A 17,914-nucleotide genomic window follows, 5' to 3' on the forward strand; every position below is an offset into this window, starting at 1 on the left:
AGATTCTGTAAAAAGTATAATGTTAGATAAAATCTAATAAGTATAACATTCAAGAATTCTGATAATTTTATAAGAATAAAGTCAGATAATATAGAATACGATTGTAGATATAATTGTAGAATATGATGGTGAAATGACACTTTTAAAAGACAAAAGCTGGAATTAACAGTTTTACAAAAATAAAGGCGTAATGTATTTGAGTGAGGGGAAATAAGTCATGTTTTCTTTGATCAAAACGGCATGATTGTGCCCAATGAACCAGGTAAGGTGATGGGATATGCGGCTGGAGTTGAGTGCGGGGCTGTGTTTGAGCCCGCTTTGGGGCGACGAGCCGAGTGAAGCACCTACCTGCCCCTGCACGGCATCCGGGTGTCGATCAAGGTGCCCCGGTGGTTTTCTGGATCTGCTCTTTGAGGATGAGGATGCTCTGCCTCTGCTCTGGGGGCAGCATGGCGATCTGTTCCGGGGTCAGCTGTAGAACTTGCATGATCAGGGCAGCCTGCAAATGGGGACACAAAAACGGGGCATCAAGAGGATGTGGCGGCACAATGTGGTGCCGTGCCTCCAAAGCTTACATTAACGTTACACAAGAGCTTTTAAAACTTGGAAAAGCTGTATTTCAGGATAATACATGAAAAAAGACGATGTACAACAAGCAAAAATGACAACGGTACCACCTGAGTTTCATTTTGGGGCAGGAAGACGTCCCCTAAGTGACACTCACCTTCTCTTGATCTTGTGTGGAAACTTGGTTCTGAGCCGGGCTGAAGCCGCCACCTCCTCCTCCTGGAGGAGGAACTCCTGAAATAACGGGACCCTGTGGAGAAAAACACGGCGGGCATTTGCAGTGCTGATCAGCAGAGTCATGATATCCAGGCTGGACAGACGCAGTTCACTTTGGAGGGTCAACCAAGCCAGTGTTAATTTCATTGATGAAAAACCTTCATCTTTCATTTTGTCACAAATATTTTTTTTCAGATGAAAACAAAACAAAAACAAAAATAGAAGTCCTTCCTTGATACAATAACGATAACTAAATTGGTTGATTATTTTGTCAACAAATAAAAGACGAATGAAAAACTGCAGTGAGTAAATCCAATCGGAAGAAGAAAGCACGCGCGGGGAGGAGAAAAGAACCATTCAGAAAACGGAAAATACGGGACAAAGCGAGAGGATAACCAATCAGAGGTCAAGTGAAGCGGTGAATGCAAGCCGGTCACCCGCTTAAATCACGCTCCCGGGAAGAAAGGAGACGAGAAAGAATTAATGGTGAAAGTGCGACATCATATCCATAGCTGGGAGAACGCGACAAGAGGATTTGTGTGTGACTTCACGTTCCACGATTAAGAAAAAAAGGACTATGTGTAAAGAATCAGGGACAGTCATGCGTGGGAAAAACAGGACACATTTTTAGAGACATCTACATTGAGTTATTTAACAAAAAAAATAATTACTAAAATTTGTTTAAACAAAACATTAAAATGATGTGTTATTTAAGTATCAAAATACATTATTTCACATATTAAACACTTTGTTGCTAGTTTACACAATAAGAGATAACGATAGATCATAAACTGTAAAAGCATGTATTGTATATTCATTAAATTAAAAAAAAACGATTTGACATACACATTTAAATATGCCTTAATTTAAAAAAAATTCACATTTGTTGAGTAAAAATGCTTTTTTGGATTTGTTGGTATCTCACTGAACAACTTCAATTCTTTTTGAAAATGATTCATATAAAAAAATACTGGTAAAATAATTTTAAACATACAGTACATTAACACATTTGCATTTTTTTCCAATTGAAATCATCGGTTCATTCATTACAGTGAGTTATCCATGATGCAAATGACTGAATGAATTGTCTGGTATTTCAAAGAAACACTTGGAAAGCATCCTAATGGTTGCAAGCTGGCGAGTCGAGTTCACCGTTCCTGTCACGGTGACTCATTAGACAAACAACACAGAAGAATACTCCAGCCTTGCACCTGATAACTCTCACAGATAAAACCCAGAGACAATAAACAAAGGAAAGATTGCAAAAGAGACATTTACCGGCCGTGCAACCAGGGGTGCGTTGGGGCCCATGTTGTGGGGGATGGGGCCTTGCATTCCTCCTGCCATGGGAACCCTTTGACCTGCCACGGGACCGCGGGCGTCCATTGCTCTGGGATCGCGGCCTGCAGGAAGAAGATGTGGAAAACACAAACACACATAAATCGTGAATAATGTTAAGTGAAAAAACAAGAATTTACTTTTGGAACAATACAGAAATTGAGTCTACTGGTGCTCTCTCTGCATGTTATGGTGTCAACACTTGAGTCCTTCTTACACCACATTCGCTCAGTGTGAAAGGTCCATCGAGCAGAGCGAAAAGATGACAGCGCCCCGGTGGCTAACATGGCCACACTTGGAAGTGCTGACGTAGCAGCTTACGAGGAGAACATGAAGACATTTGCCGCTGGTTTCGACGAGAAGTAGAGCACACCTCGAACTGACGATCAATCACTCTTATTGTTGCAAAAGATGGTGGGAGGAGGAAGAGAAGGCAAGCAGCAGAAAAGGGAATGGATGATCCTGTTGCTTGGAGAGTTTATACAACATTTTTAATCCGAGGCACCTTGCCAAGTGGCACATACACTCTGCCCTCACCACATCTGGCTGATGGTGCCTTCTTCTCCACTCGAAGCAACCCCTGTGTAGTTGCACCACAAACTAAAGACCTGTTGTTTTTGACTGGTCTGAAGCTATCATTATAGTGTAAAATCTATCAAAATAACAATTGGTACAATTAGAATTAACTATGTAATGTGTCTTACATATGATTTTTTTAAATAGACTTGTTCTTTGATCTTAAGATATCCTTTATTTGCCCCGCAATGGGGAAATTACAGTCAGAATTCAGAAAGGAAAACACTGGGTAGGGAGAGGGAAAAAAAAAAAACACGCTCGAACTATCCTCTTCTGAGGATAATTTAAGTCCAGGATAAAAAAAGACCCTAGCACATAAATAAGCATATGACAGTTACAACAAGTCCATCCATCCATCCATCATCTACCGCTTATCCAGGGCCGGGTCGCGGGGGCAACAGCTTTAGCAGGGAAGCCCAGACTTCCCTCTCTCTAGCTACTTCTTCCAGCTCTCCCCGGGGGATCCCGAGACGTTCCCAGGCCAGCTGGGTGACATAGTCTCTCCAGCGTGTCCTGGGTCTTCCTCGGGGTCTCCTCCCGGTGGGACATGCCCGGAACACCTCACCAGGGAGGCGCTCAGGAGGAATCCGAATCAGATGCCCAAGCCACCTCATCTGGCTCCTCTCGATGTGGAGGAGAAGCGGCTCGACTCTGAGCCCCTCCCGGATGACCGAGCTTCTCACCTTATCTCTAAGGGAGAGCCCGGACACCCTGCGGAGAAAACTAATTTCGGCCGCTTGTAACCGGGATCTCGTTCTTTCGGTCACGACCCATAGCTCGTGACCATAGATGAGGGTTGGAACGTAGATCGACCGGTAAATTGAGAGCTTCGCCCTTTGGCTCAGCTCCTTCTTCACCACGACAGACCGATACAACGTCCGCATCACAGCAGACGCTGCACGTTACAACAAGTCACAAGACATAACATGTAATAAGGGGGAGGATGAATGGGAAGGGGGGTTGCGCCTATTAAAGTAATTTTACCCTCAAAATTTAAAAAAAGCATCCGTAAATACACACCACTCTTTGCACATTGTCATGTTACAGCCTGAGTCTAAATTGGATTGAATTCATGATTCATTCTTCAACCCCCCCCCCCCCAAATAACGTTTCTGGGGGTTTTGAAATTTTCACACCTTGATCACAATTTTTAAAAAAATGAGGAACACAACTTTTTTCAATTATCAATAAATTTGGGGCAAATAAACCAAAAGGTGTTTGTGATTATGGAGTGTTGATTGTAGAATTTTGCCGAAGTAAATTATTTTTAATACGTTTTGCAATAGGACAGTAACATGGTGAAAGAGTCAAGTGATGTGAATATTTTCTTGACTCGAGTGCAACACGGCCGCTTCAGCTGACCTCTGGTTTCCATCAGGGGTCCGCGCTGCTCCAGCATAGGAGGCCCCCTGGGGTCACCCATCATGTTTCGTGGTTCGCCCATTGGCGGCCCTCTCAGATCCATGGGGGGGCCTCGCATATCCGGTGGTGGGACACCTCCCATCGGGCCCATGTGCACCGGCGGCTGGGCGTGGGGTGGAGGTGCTCCGATGTAGCCTCGGCTAAACATAAGTTTTAATTGGTTAAGTCCTGGGCTGGAATAGACGGAAGCAGACAATTGCAAACAACTAGCAGAAGGCAACTGACCCTAGTGGTGAAATCACTGCAACAACAACAGAAAAAAACGATTAAAAGGGCGACCCCTGGCATTCTTATCAGGGAATGACATTGGCCGGCCAACTCGGGAAAACTAGTTGCGAAAGCACGCACACTTTATAAATTGTTCCGTGGTCGCTCGGTGCGCCGCATATACTCACTTGGGGTCAATGGTGTCTCCCGTGACCGACAGCAGACTGCCCCCTCGGGGATCGTTGGGCCCGTCGCCAAGCAGGCCTCTGGGGGGTATGCCGCCCCCTCCTAAGGGAGAACAAACAAGGTGAAAATAGGCATAAAAAACACGATGACACAACACGAGACAAGACACTGGCCAGCCAAAACATGTCACTACCTCGTTCAAAATTGTGAGGATTGTGTAGCATTGTTGATTAATGGAGTCTAGAAGTAAATGAGGCAAAATATAGAGTGCAATGGTGCTCTTGTAGTTTTCTGAAGAACACGTTTTGATCTCTTTTCATTAGAGTATAGCTGTGCCTTGATATTGAATGATCACGCTCGTGACTCAAAACAGTCGTATCGCAAGTCACCTTTGCATTTTTGTCTCTGTGTTTTTTGAAAAGATATATTTATACGAGTCAAAAACATAGGATAAGAGCATCACTAAATATAATGAAAAGAAGTAAACCCTTTGTGCCTCATGATTTAATGCTGCAATACAACTCCTTGTGCTGCTCCTTCTGGTGCGCCTGCCTTGGCCATTGGGGGCAGTGTAATACAGTCAAAGCAGATGCAAAAAAAGACGAATAGAACTTATACTATGATTGCATGTGAACCTGTTAGATGTGGTAATATTAGTCATTTTTCAAACATGATAAACAAAATACGCAGTATTGTCATATTTTCTGTTTTCAGTTGCTTCTAAAAAGCTTTGATCGTTAGCATGAGAACAGTGTTTTGCATTGTTTGTTAGCAATAAGCTAAGCGAACTGTCCCAGCTCAATGAGAGGTGTTGGTCTTTGTGTAACTTTCCTTTGACAGTAAATGTCAACCGGGAGTGACATTAAACTGCTTGAAACCACCTTTATGATGAATTGTTCAATACTTGCCTCTGCCTACTGCTTATTGTGAATGAGAAATTGCCCAAGTAACGGTTTGTACCTCGAAAAAAAAAATCCTGAATCGGGTCACTTTTATCTCAAAGGACCACTCTATGTTAAAATACACACTTTCCAGAGCTTTATGGGGGGGTTTTAACTTCCGCTTCAATTTTCTCCATAGTTGAAACTAGAACTAAAAATTTAACCCACGTATATCACATGGTAGCTACATAGGGATGGGCGATAGTTGATTTTCATCAATTAATTTAATTTTTGACCGTTTTTTCTTTGTGACTTGTGTAGTTCAAAGCATTTTTCTACTGACGTGCACTGCTTTTACGAACCACGTGGCTATGAAGAGAGTGAATTGGGTTTACAAAAAGATATATAGGTGTTGCCAAATTAGTGACTTTGGAATTAATCCACTTTCAACCCCTGTTGTGATTCATGATTGAGAAAGAGAAAACATAAGCAGAATCATTTTCATATTATATTCTGCATGACAAGAAAGGAGGCTGGTGGAAGACGATCATGGAGTCAATTGCGCTGAACATTGCCAAAGACAATGTGTTGCAAAAGCAGTGACGTTTGAAAGGTTTGACTTGAGGTATGTGCTTGCAAGCCGCAAATATTATTCCCAAAGTTGCCTTGCCTCACCTGTTTAACTCAAGATGAGATAAGAGTATGCGAAAGCAGAAAGGGGAACAGACACAATGAATCAGCTGAGCCATGCAGTTTAAATGCTCATTTTATGATACAGCTGTTGAACATTTCAAATGTTTGTTAATTTAATTAAGGTTACTAAATAACATTGTGCGCGCCCTGCGCATGTATTTCTCTTAGACGAGCTGTCCGGTAACATCGTGTTTGTCAGAACACAGCATGTTGGAAGACGGGACGTCATAACCAAGCTCCAAAACAATTAACCATTTCTCTGTTTCTATTTCATTTGCGCTTTTTAATACATTTGTGGAGAGACTTACAGGTTTTGTAAGTGACCATGCCACCGCTCTTACGTAAAGTATTTCCACACGCTTGTTGAGTAGTCCAAAACAAGTGTTGAAAAGCAACGTGCGTGTTGTAATGTTGGTGGGTGCTGTGATATGAATGTGGTTATCACACAGGTGTCGCCCACACATTATTAGCTATTTTTCTGCGCCACAGAACGTTACAACGTTGCCAACGGCCGCAGACAGGCGAGTTGAAAGTCTATGTGCCCCCCCCCCCCCCGAGTCTAAACACAGTATTTGGATGAGTATTACATTTGTGGAATAGTCACGAAGCAGATTATTCCGCCCGCTTTGAGCTATCTTACATCGCTCTCTGCGGTCAACTGAAATTGACATTAGCGCCTTCTAGCCGACATTTCAAGCGTCACATGACCAAATCCAGAACGTTCGTGAGCACATTTTTGACACAAGTCTCCTTTAAACGTCGATGTGTAGTAGGCAAGTCAAGCAGTCAACTTTTACAAACATGCAGCAGGTAATCAACTACATAAACATAAAATAACATTATTAAAAGAGTTCCAGGAAGAACTTGACAGATTACCTTTATGAAACCGAGCAAAAATAATGGACTCTGCAACACTGGAAACAGGTTACGAGGTGGTAAAATGTGTGGCGGAAGTGTGATAAGGGCCCGCCGCATTTGGTCAGGTCTAGGTTGAGCAACATTTTATGGGAAATTCCCATAAGGAGATCACATGACCAGGAGAATAATGACGCATCAGGTTTTTACCAGCAATGGTCTTCCCTATTGTAAAAAGAACAATGCACGCAATCATGAGGCAGATTTTGACGCATGGAATTCAGTGGCCATTTCGAATCATTGGCATTCATAACGCGTGAACAAAACAAAGTATGGGGCTTTTTTTCTATTTGTTGTCTACTAAGACAGGCATCAGTCAGCATGACAGGTAGATTCAAAGCAGAGAGAGGGGGGAGGAACAATTGGGCTTGGAAAAGTACAGCAAGCAGCCTGATGTCACAACACAACACAACAGACACAAATGAAGAAACAGAGCAATTATGGTTGAAACACCGCTTGCTAAGACAAGGCTTGTATTATTGAGTTATGGAACATTGCTGCCAGTGGTATGCATGCAAATGTGAAGTGATGGGTGTGTCAGTGTTAGAGGTTGCTTTTTAAGATTAATTACAACTTTCCTGACATGGATGTTATAAACAGCGGCAGGCTGTCAAGAAGAGACAGCAGGCGCCTCCATATTGTCCCTCAGTGAGATGGCTTTGAACAACAAAAGCACACCTGTTTGTTACAAGTTTTAAGGACACATTTACAGCCTTTATAAAAACCCCAAATCATGCCAAATACGTTCAATACTTAATGGAATCCAGCAATGGAAGGAAGAATCCATTTTATTTTGGCACAAATTTGAGTCAAGGTGAAGATATGGAAATAATGTTAATTTCACAATGAATAATGTATTTCTTGTATTGATGGAATTCATACATATGTAGGGGGGGGGGGGGGCTATTAATCCAATTAAGATTTTTCTGCCTTGGAGGAGGTCTGTTCTGCGTTTATTGGTTGGCCTGTCACAATTTTTCCAGACGGTAAAATTTCCCAGAAACGATTGCGATGAATGATAGCATTGTGTTTTAGTTTGTTGCTGTTCCTGTTTTTGGATGCTCATTACCCGTGAGATTTTTCAGATGTAAAATAGCAACATTGACTCAACAAAAGTTGACTTCTCAGTGATCTAATCAATACAGTACACTAATTTTAAGATTACTTTATTAAATAAGTTTTATAGGATGCACATTGATGTGTGAACATACAGTACGGCCGTGTCAATTGAGCTGAAATCTCTCTGTGCACCATTGGAAAATGCACTGTGGGTGGTCTCACTGTCCGTTCTGCCACTCAAAATGGGTATGTGGTGCCAGTCGCCAGTCCTTTTGAATAAATAAACACGCAACAAATGACCATTTATCAAGTTCCCCCATCTGGGGAAGAAAAAATAATAATGTCCATTTTTCACCTTATTTAACGATAAGTCGATATAATAAATATTGTGAAAGGCCTATTTGTTGTAAAACCAAATCTGATTTTAGAGCTGACAGGAAATCCACATCAAGAAGAATACTTCAGCACGGTGGACTGAAGTCCATTTCTGATATGAGAAGCTTGGTATTTTTAATTTATACATGGGCACATAGGACCGTACAGGGTCAAGGCCTGTCTGACCCAAACAGTATTGTCTAACGGTTTTTGATTCCTCGCTGCGCTGGGATAAGGAAAAACATCCATGGTTACACGGAGGACAATAATGACGTGTGTGAAAGAAATGGAGCTTGGTCAGTAAATCGTTCTTGCAAGTTTGGAGCAAAGTTGGTTTACCATGAGCAGTTTTGCACTCCCATATTGTTGGTGTCAGTATCATGCATGACCAAGTACAGTACTTACACTGTGGTGCATTGAGAAATGAGTGACAAGATTAAAGATGTTTTTTCCTTTGACTTGTGATTTAAAAAATAAAATTAAATGAAATTAAAAAAAGAGAGAAATGATTCTTCATGGTGGCAGTGAACTCAACGCACTTTACAACAAGCAGCGGTTTGGCAGACAGTGAAGAATTCTTCAAAACACAGGCTTCAATCGGTTTGTATATATATACTGTACAGTATATATTTTTTATCCTCTACAAAGAAAGACTTATTGCATCTTTCTGACGAATTCTGACCACCTAAATGTCTATGTCAGTTTTACACTGCCTCCAGGTGGGCAAGTCGTGTACCAGCAGCAGCAGCACGATGTCCATTTAATTTAAGCAAAAATGAGAAAACACATTCTATGGAATTGCACTATTACACAAAGTACAATATCAGAGTGTGCTATTTTTATTACTAAAAAAACAACATTGGAGGTCTGGGGGGATTAGGGGCGTTCATCTCAATAGGAAAAAAAATGTTTTGAGAGATTGATTTGGGATATAAGTGTTTTGAGTTAACAGTGTGGTCAGAGAACAAATTAAAAACTCAATTCAAGGCACCACTATTAGAAAAGGACTGATGAAGAAGTGCACCATCTTCAGTGGCACAAACTATTTGAACAGTCGCACCATAATTTATCAGGTCCCTCCACAAAATGTTTTTTTTCCTTTACTGTATACTTTGCAGCGTAATGGAAAATATATCCATTGCGGAATGACATCAATGTCTTGACTTGTTTAGTCGTGACTAACTGAACCATTGAGTGTGTTCTGAGTCAGAGAAATGCTTTCTGTTTGAATAATGGGGCAAGATTTAAGAGAAGCCCAGAGAAGTATTCTTTGAACAACCACTATGTAAGCTGAGTCGGAAATCATCTAAACTTATTCAAGTCTCGCTGATATGTTTCAACGATATTGTAGCTTTACTCTCATCTTGCACTAAAATGGGTCATGTGAGGGACATGGTAGGTGGACAGATGTGGGAAGTCTTGAGAAAAGGCAAAAGGTCCCCGAAAAGAAATGACAACCTCGATATCCTGCACTTGATCTCTCCCCAGCTCTTTGGCATCACCGTGAGGTTTCCTCACCCACGACATGAGAGAAATGCCATCATCGTGCCAAGTGCCTTGCCCAGATTCTGAACTCTAATTGTGTTACAGCTCCTGATACTTTCTAAACAAGTCCCAGAGTGCACTTGTGTGCCTGTAGTTCAGTGGTGGCTCATATTATTTTAAGGGGGAGTCAAGTCCAAAAAATTTTCACAAGATGTCAATCATTGATTTTCCAAAGTAAAAGCATTTGTTTTATTTTGATTCAACACAAATATAGTCTTCTTTCATGGAGGACAACAGGAACCAGATTATATTTGCTGTTGAGAAGGTACGATTTTGGCCATTGGTAAAATTTCATATTTAAAAAGACATCTAAATGTTTCAATTACCAGAAATAGATTAATTTAAGAATCACTAAATTGACAATCAATTGTCATTGCACATCTACATTTAACATTTATATTTGTTTTGTTCAATAACTGGTTTATCTAAGTGTAAATAAAAGAAATATTAAAAAACACTTCTACAGCTAGTCCATATATTATTTTTTTATAAAATAATTTTAATTAGTGATAAATAAATCCTTTTAATACCAAAATTAACTATTTCACATACACAATACACATTAACATTTTTTTAAACATCATCTACAAGTGACATAGCCCATCTGTCTATTTTACAAATTAAGTGTGATCCTTGAGCACAAAATTGGCCCGCCCCAGCTTTGGCTGATGTTTGCGGGAATGCAACCTCACACCACAAAAAAGTTTTCGCTGTTGAGCATTCTTCACTCCAAACCTGACTGCGGTACTGACTGAGGGACGGGGTGGGGATACCTTGAGGCCGTTCGAGAGCAGCTTGGGCAGATCCTGTGGGGGAATGCTGGAGGTTTCCTGAGCCAGCATTAAAGGTGGAAAAGAACAGGAGACAAGACTCAAGAGAGCAAAGCGGCACTTTAAAAAAAAAAGCATGGGGGAGGCGTGCAGGAGATGAGATGAACTCCACGGGGGCATTGAGCATATTGTGGTGTTATGACAAGAACAGTGGCACTATTATTAATGGGGGTGGTGCCTCCTAGGGATCTCAATGAGGAATGACATGTACAAAGCATTCACCAGATGAGCTTCAGCAAGACTCCCAAACTTTCAAAATCTAGTTAGAAAAGAAAAAATATACAAATACCAAATCCCACCCCACCTGCAAGAAAATCCATTCTTCTATAGTTTAATCCATAAATTACCCTCCCACACCATTTAAACAAACACAATTGAATAAAAGTACTGGAACTCATTTAAAAGGCAGTGCACTTCTCAATAATTGTGAAGTAAATATTAAGGGAAGCAAGAATTATATAGATCGAGCAGACTGAAAAAAAAAAAAAGTAGGGCGAATGTGTTCAGGTTTTAACAAGGAGGTGCACTTGGCGTACTGCAGTGCACTGCATTTCCCCAGCCATTTAGCAGAGCAAAGAAGGTTTGTAGCTAATGGGTGGCCATTGGGTATATATTTTAATTTTCCGAAGAGCCAGTGTATTTCTGAGCCAGTCCTGGACATCACAGCCACACTTACGCTTGTGTTGAGAAGAGAGTTTTGTTTGTTTTTCTTTCTAATTTGGGATCCTTTTTGAATAGAAAGATTGTACTAGTGTAATAATTTAACATGAGAAATATATAGAGAACAAGGGGGAAGGACTTGATAAGTTTTTGAATTTCTTCCTACTCCCTTTGAACATATGAACCACGTTGAAATATGACATCTATTGATGATTTTCCTTCCTTTTAGGCGGGAGTGAGGTAAAAGGATGGAGAACCACTGATATATGGGATATTCTACTGAATAGTTATTCCACGTTTTCTCTACATAACTAGGGATGGACGAGGATCGGGACGTACGCCAGCTTTATTTGAAGGTATCAAGTACTCACGAAGGCTAGCAATACCAGTCATCAATACTTATCCCGCCCTCTTGTCTACTCCCCCAAAGTAAACGGCATGCAAGGCTCACAGAAGTGAACTGCATCCATGTGATCAATCCTCTCACATGCCTGTTAAGATGCAACTTTCAGTATATTGAAGTATGTTTAATGTGTCCTGTGACTGATTTTAGTCCGCCTTTCACTCGAAGTCAGCAGCACACGGCATGCCTGAATATGAAAGGCGGTGTTGAAAAAGGGATGGATGGACGGATAATTCCGTTTATATGGTCAATATGCTTATGTTCAGACCAAACACGAAATAACACGTGGCTCCAAGTATCGAGCATGTTTTTGTTTGCGAGGGAACTACACAGAGAAGAGTAGGGTCTCCTCCTCCTCTAACAGAAAAAAAAAAGTTTGAACATTGCTAGTCAATCTGGTGACCGGCGTTTGTGTTATTACTTTGGCCACTAAAAGCTGGTTGACATTTCAACAGCTGTAAGCAATTCAGTTCACTCACTTAGATACGTCCACTTTCCCACTCCCCATTCTTCAAGCTACTCCTTTTTAGCTTGGTCCCAGCTGATACTGGAAGTTGGCTGTGTTTTATACCTCTCGGTCCCACAGACCGCCATGATTATATTGTCCGATTTTGTCCCAGAATGCTCATTTCACCATGCTGTGAGTGTCTGCACTTATGCTGCTGCTGTGTGTGACAAACTATGTACATTTGACACCGATTGGTTGTCGGTAACCCAACGCCATAAAAAGTTCACATTTGCAAACCCCAGCGAAAGGGGTGAAGAAACAAAATATTTTAAAACGTTGAAAAAAAAAAAATATATATATATATATACACACATACACAGTTACAGGGACCCTCTCCGTATGAATTTGAAGTCTCAAGTCAATTCAGATGATATGACATTAAACAAGCGACAGCTGGAAAGCAAGTGGCCCAACTTAATTGAAGAAGCAAGGCACATTTGTTTGTTGTGAAACAATAATTGATTCTTTGGATCACTACCTGGAGGGCCGGCGGGTCCTGGGGCCGGCACTGGTCCAGGTCCGGGCACAACACCAATGTTGGGAGGTTGCATCATGGGAGGTGCTCCATTGACGTGCATCCCAGCCTGATCACAAAACAATAAGGGGGGTCGGGGGGGGGATCAATGATCAAATATGGTAGTTTTAAGAAAGTGTCACAATGTGGGGTTGGTGAGTCAGAACCTACAATAACAGCAATTTCCATAAATTCCCTTAAAAGATGAAAAGGTAGAGTATTTATCCAACTAGCTATAATATACGAAATCGGCACATGGCGCCGATCAAAAGAGTATTTTACTATAAATGAATTTACAGTAAGATTACAGTGGATAGAGGATAGAGACTGAGCTGGCCCTTGAGTTCCAGAAATCTGCAAATAATTGATGCTCATAATTGCACTGAAAAGAAAAAAAAAAGATTTTTAACCCCCAAATTATTGGAGTAGTAGGGATATACTTTCAATAAGCACCACTGCCTTGCTGCGAAAATAAACTGTGATAATACGGTTATAATTGCACTGTTACCTGCACAGTACTTTGTGAGTTCTTGTCCAATAATTCATACTGAAGTACTAGTGATCGTGACGAGCCACCATGTAGCAAGACACATCCCTGACTGAGCCAGTACAAAGTTTATGGGAATCTGGAGCACCAGGAGAGGCATTTTAAAACGCCACTCACGAGCTACGATAGTGATGTTGATGCACTTAACATGCAGCCAAAGTGCATACCTGCCTATGGGTCAGGTCTCCCACTAAGGTAGGCAGTGATTTCCTTTTCACAAATTCAGTCTCGTCTTGTATCGAGCTTTTTTGTTGTTGTTGTTTAGTCCATGACCGTTATGGCAGTTGCTCATCGTGGCATGCTCGTGTGCATGCATTTTAACATTATGCAACAGGTCAATCGCGAGAGGTTGACGACTTAAAAAGTAGATCTTTGGTCAAAATTGGGTGGGTTTTATGACATCATCATCATCATGAGTAGACATTGTTGCATTGTTTGTACAATATTTGTTATACATTGATCTTGCTCTCTCTTAGTACCTTATACACGTTTAAATGTGTTTGTATCATTTTAAACGTGCCGTAAATGCAATAATAACATGCGTAGGATGTATTTCTATATCGCAGCTTTCACTTATCGGGGGTTGTTCTGTAACGTAAATCCCGCGATGGAGGGGGATTTACTGTATGACAAAAATACTATTCACTCAAGTAATAATATAATTAGCGCTTTCTAGTTGTAAATTAGTAGTTACTACCATTCCTTGCCAGTATAATGATGTATTAATTATTTCAGCATCGTCATTCAATTATATAGTCCTGAGCATGCGGGTAATAATGAAATGAGGAAATTCATCTGGCTCAATTGTAACCATTTCAGGTATTCAATAGTGATTACACATACCAGAATGAAGAGGAAAATAAGCATTCGGGCACACAGATATTGAACATATCAACAGAACAGAACAGTTAACATCAGCATTCTGCCTACCACAGGCTGTTGCTGTGGGGCCGCCATGTTGGCCAAGGCGGGTGGTGGATTAACTGGTGGAGCTCCTCCTCCTTGTCCGCTTGAGATGAGTGGCTGAGTTGTGTTTTGGCGGTGAAGCATTTTCTGTCAAAGTGGTACATTTGTTAATAACTACACAGATCAGGAGCTTGGGTAGACTTGCGGTGGGTCGGTCACTGACCAGGGCGATCTCCGGATCCACAATGCGCATGACCACCTGGGCCTGCAGCAAGGCATAGGCCAACTGAGGGTTCTGCAGCAGCATGTTCCTTGCCTCTTGCGGACTGTTTTGGACACACAGCTACACAGGAAGGAAACACATTCTGAAAAGAGTTATAACATCATATCGACTACATGTTATAGAGCTGTTTTTCCAACCTTCAATGAGCTAAAGCACATTATTTTTACATACGGTAATTCACAGCACACCATGTAACAAATGTTACAAAAAATACACAATTATAAAATGATGATGTCATCTTAATTCACCCATAAATAGATGTAGTCAATGTGAAATAGGTGCCTGTTGAGTTGAACACAAAGACTACAGTGGTACCTTGACGTTTATTTTGTTTGTTTTTAAATACCGAGTCCAGTCAATCACACTCACGGGTGAGAGAAGATACAGCCCACCTTCATCTGTTTCATGAGTTCAAACATCTGTTCAGGTGGCAGACTGGCCACAGCCCGGCTGATGGACTCAGGTGCCTCCTCTGGTGACACGCTGTCCCCAAATGGAGACTCGATGATGGGGGCTCCTGTTCCCAAACCTGTTCCCATACATATTGACACAATCACTTCACAGTCACCTCACGGAACAAAGCCGTTGTACCATCTATCATGGGTGACATTTTTAAAATGCATACTTTTAAGCTCTTCCTTGTTTTTCTCACTGGCTGCGTTGTCAACACGTAGGGCGCGACCATTAAACTCTCTGCCGTTGAGGTTGCGCATAGCACTGAGCGCAGTCTCCTGGTCTTGATACTCACAGAAGCCATAACCCTTTGGTTTGCCCGTCTCCCTATCATAGACTAACCTGAAAGCAAAAATAGTCATGATAATCAGCATTAACAGGTTTATATTAAAGAGGAAATATGGTGGAAAATAGTCTTGTATACAAATACAGTGGTGCTTTGTAATACAAATCTAATTCGCTCCATGAACACGCTCATAACTCAACGTACTCGTATCTCAAATCATCTTTTCCCACTGAACCCCCCCCCCCCCCGGTTCCATGTGGAATTATAAATACAGTACTGTACTACAATACTACTGGTGTAAAACACAAAAAGTATATGGCCCGTTGGGTCTCCAACCAATCAAGCAAGCGCCATCTTAAAATGATGAAACAAATGTATTGTGTGTGTTGCAGGCTGATCACTCGGATCACTCGTCCCGTCTCACAGGCAGATGCTTGTGATGGAATATTTGGATAGTCACTTATAATACACTAAACTTTTATGGTTCAAACAGATAGAGTCACAACAGGAACATGACATTAAATATTGCCACCTCTGGCTTTCTGCGAAACAGGAGGTGCATTTAAACACAGTTAGTCATTCCTCGAAGCAGTCAAACGTCAATAAGGTCCATCTCATCATTTACTGTGTATGACATGATCAAATCACTAGGCGTCCGACATCTGGCGCCCTAATACTTTTGTAAAGTCCTGGATATAAATAGAAAAGTCCCCAGTATGGGACAAATAAAGGATATCTTAATCTTAATCTTAAAAATCATTAGTGTGTAAAAATGTTAAATGTTTTTCGTTTGGAATTTTTCTAAAGTGCTAAGAATGTTCAAAATGTATTTTTTTTGAAGTTATCAAAAGCATTCTAAGTTATAGTCTTGTAGTATTTTGGTGACCTAATACAAGTCAAATGAATTTGAAGTTGTTTAGCTTTCAACTATTATTTGACTGCTTTTTACTTATGTTTCCTTTTTTTATTTTCTTTTAGTAACTGACCTATTTTGTCAGTCACTGCTTGTTGCAAACAAAAATCTTATGACAGCAACATATTCTGCAAATATTTCTTGAGTCACTGACAATCTTTGAGATGATAATCCATCAGCAAATATGGTCATGGTTTACATTCCCAAAAGCGGGTGCAACCAAATCGTGTGTGGTGCATCCAACTGTTAAAAGTCTGTAGCACCAGTACCACCAGTGCAAAAGTCAGTGTCGAGTCCTGTACATACAAATTAATCCATCAATCCATTTTCTCCAGTTTATCCAAGATCCGGTCGCCGTCCTCTACCCAGACACTTTGTCCAACTCTTCCAGAGGGACCCCCAAGTGTTCCCAGCCAGACAGTCTCTCTGGCGTGTTTTGGGTCGTCCAAGGGGCCCCTTGCCAGTGGGATGGGCCCAAAACACCTCACCTGGGAGGCATCCTAATCTGGTACCCAAGCCACCGCATCTGTCTTTTCTCAATACTGAAAGCAGCGGCTAAATTTAGAGCCCATTCCAGATGATGAGCTTATCACTCAACCTCTGATAGGGACCCCGGACATCCTGCGGAGGAAACTCACTTTGGCCGTTTGTATCTTGAGCTTGTTATTTCGGGCACAACCCACAGCTTGTGACCATAGGTGAGGGTGGGAACGTTCGATGGACTGATAAATCGACAGCTTCGCTTCACTTTGATAGGTTCTAGTCAAATTTTGACTCACAACGACAAAGCAACGTCGAGACGAAAAACTCGTGAGTCGGGGCAATCGTAAGTGATGGTTCCACTGTATAAGGCATCACATAAGTATAAACAAAATACATTTGGGCTTTTGTTGACAAAACCTGGGGGTTGTTTCAAATAGTGAAAATGTGTAATATCGCACTTAAACCACTATTGTGCTTTATCGAAAAAAGGTTTATTAAACAAAGGCGACAGAAGGCAATGGATTAACGATACAGTACTCACCTGAAGCTAACGACAAGTCCGACTTCAGAGAAGATGTCTTTTAACTGTTCTTCGGTGGCTTCATAAGGAATATTTCCCACTGAAACATGTACAGGTACAAATGACGATGAGACCCCATGCGTTTGTTTTTTTTCCTTGTGAAAAAAGTTTTGTTTTCTTCTTTGGCTTAACAAAAGCGAGAACGAGCCTCCTGCTTGTATTAGCTACTTAGCTAAGACAGACCTTCACGAACGCAATAGTATAAATAACATAGCTTTTACAAACCCCAAAGATAATGAGAAAAAAAGACTCACCAAACACTGAGCGTAATGAACGGTCGACGGCCGGGTCTCTATTAGCAGCCACGGCGGCAGCTGCGGCAGCAGCAGCGGCAAGATTCGCCATTTTGCGGGGGGACAAAAATGAATGTAACACCCAGAAGTAGCAAAGGACAATGTCCGGTTTCCGGTATCGGAAATTTGGAGATTTTTAAGTCACCCTGGAAATAGAATCAAACCTGACTTGAGTTTCACACTCAAATGAAGCAAATATCCAAACGTAACATGTAAATTAGGCTGGGGCCGACAACATATTTTGCTCAAGACAGTCCTTACTTTTCGAAAAGATT

At 41.3% G+C, this 17,914-nt stretch overlaps 1 protein-coding gene across 3 annotated transcripts in view; it reads right to left on the reverse strand.

The window, feature by feature from the left end:
• The window catches only part of cstf2 (cleavage stimulation factor, 3' pre-RNA, subunit 2), a 19,791-nt gene extending 2,086 nt beyond the window's left edge, over window positions 1–17,705 (reverse strand). The window contains exons 1-13 of one of the 3 annotated variants that reach the window (XM_086138118.1): window positions 17,601–17,705; window positions 17,308–17,386; window positions 15,257–15,426; window positions 15,024–15,160; window positions 14,572–14,691; window positions 14,373–14,495; window positions 12,860–12,965; window positions 10,754–10,810; window positions 4,515–4,614; window positions 4,060–4,259; window positions 2,062–2,186; window positions 725–817; window positions 349–499 (exon numbers count right to left, since the gene is read on the reverse strand). In XM_086138118.1, the coding sequence (XP_085994244.1) occupies window positions 377–499; window positions 725–817; window positions 2,062–2,186; window positions 4,060–4,259; window positions 4,515–4,614; window positions 10,754–10,810; window positions 12,860–12,965; window positions 14,373–14,495; window positions 14,572–14,691; window positions 15,024–15,160; window positions 15,257–15,426; window positions 17,308–17,386; window positions 17,601–17,691 (1,524 nt within the window). In that variant the 5' untranslated portion in view covers window positions 17,692–17,705 and the 3' untranslated portion in view covers window positions 349–376. Of the gene's footprint in view, window positions 1–348; window positions 500–724; window positions 818–2,061; window positions 2,187–4,059; window positions 4,260–4,514; window positions 4,615–10,753; window positions 10,811–12,859; window positions 12,966–14,372; window positions 14,496–14,571; window positions 14,692–15,023; window positions 15,168–15,251; window positions 15,427–17,307; window positions 17,387–17,600 lie in introns of all 3 variants that reach the window. The other 2 variants (XM_086138110.1, XM_086138128.1) reach the window with 2 other exon arrangements.
• Between the last annotated feature and the right edge of the window lie 209 nt (window positions 17,706–17,914).

Source organism: Hippocampus guttulatus, chromosome 2 (genome assembly GCF_054856545.1).
Source record: "Hippocampus guttulatus isolate MCC_2025c chromosome 2, RoL_Hgut_1.0, whole genome shotgun sequence".
NCBI lineage: Eukaryota > Metazoa > Chordata > Actinopteri > Syngnathiformes > Syngnathidae > Hippocampus > Hippocampus guttulatus.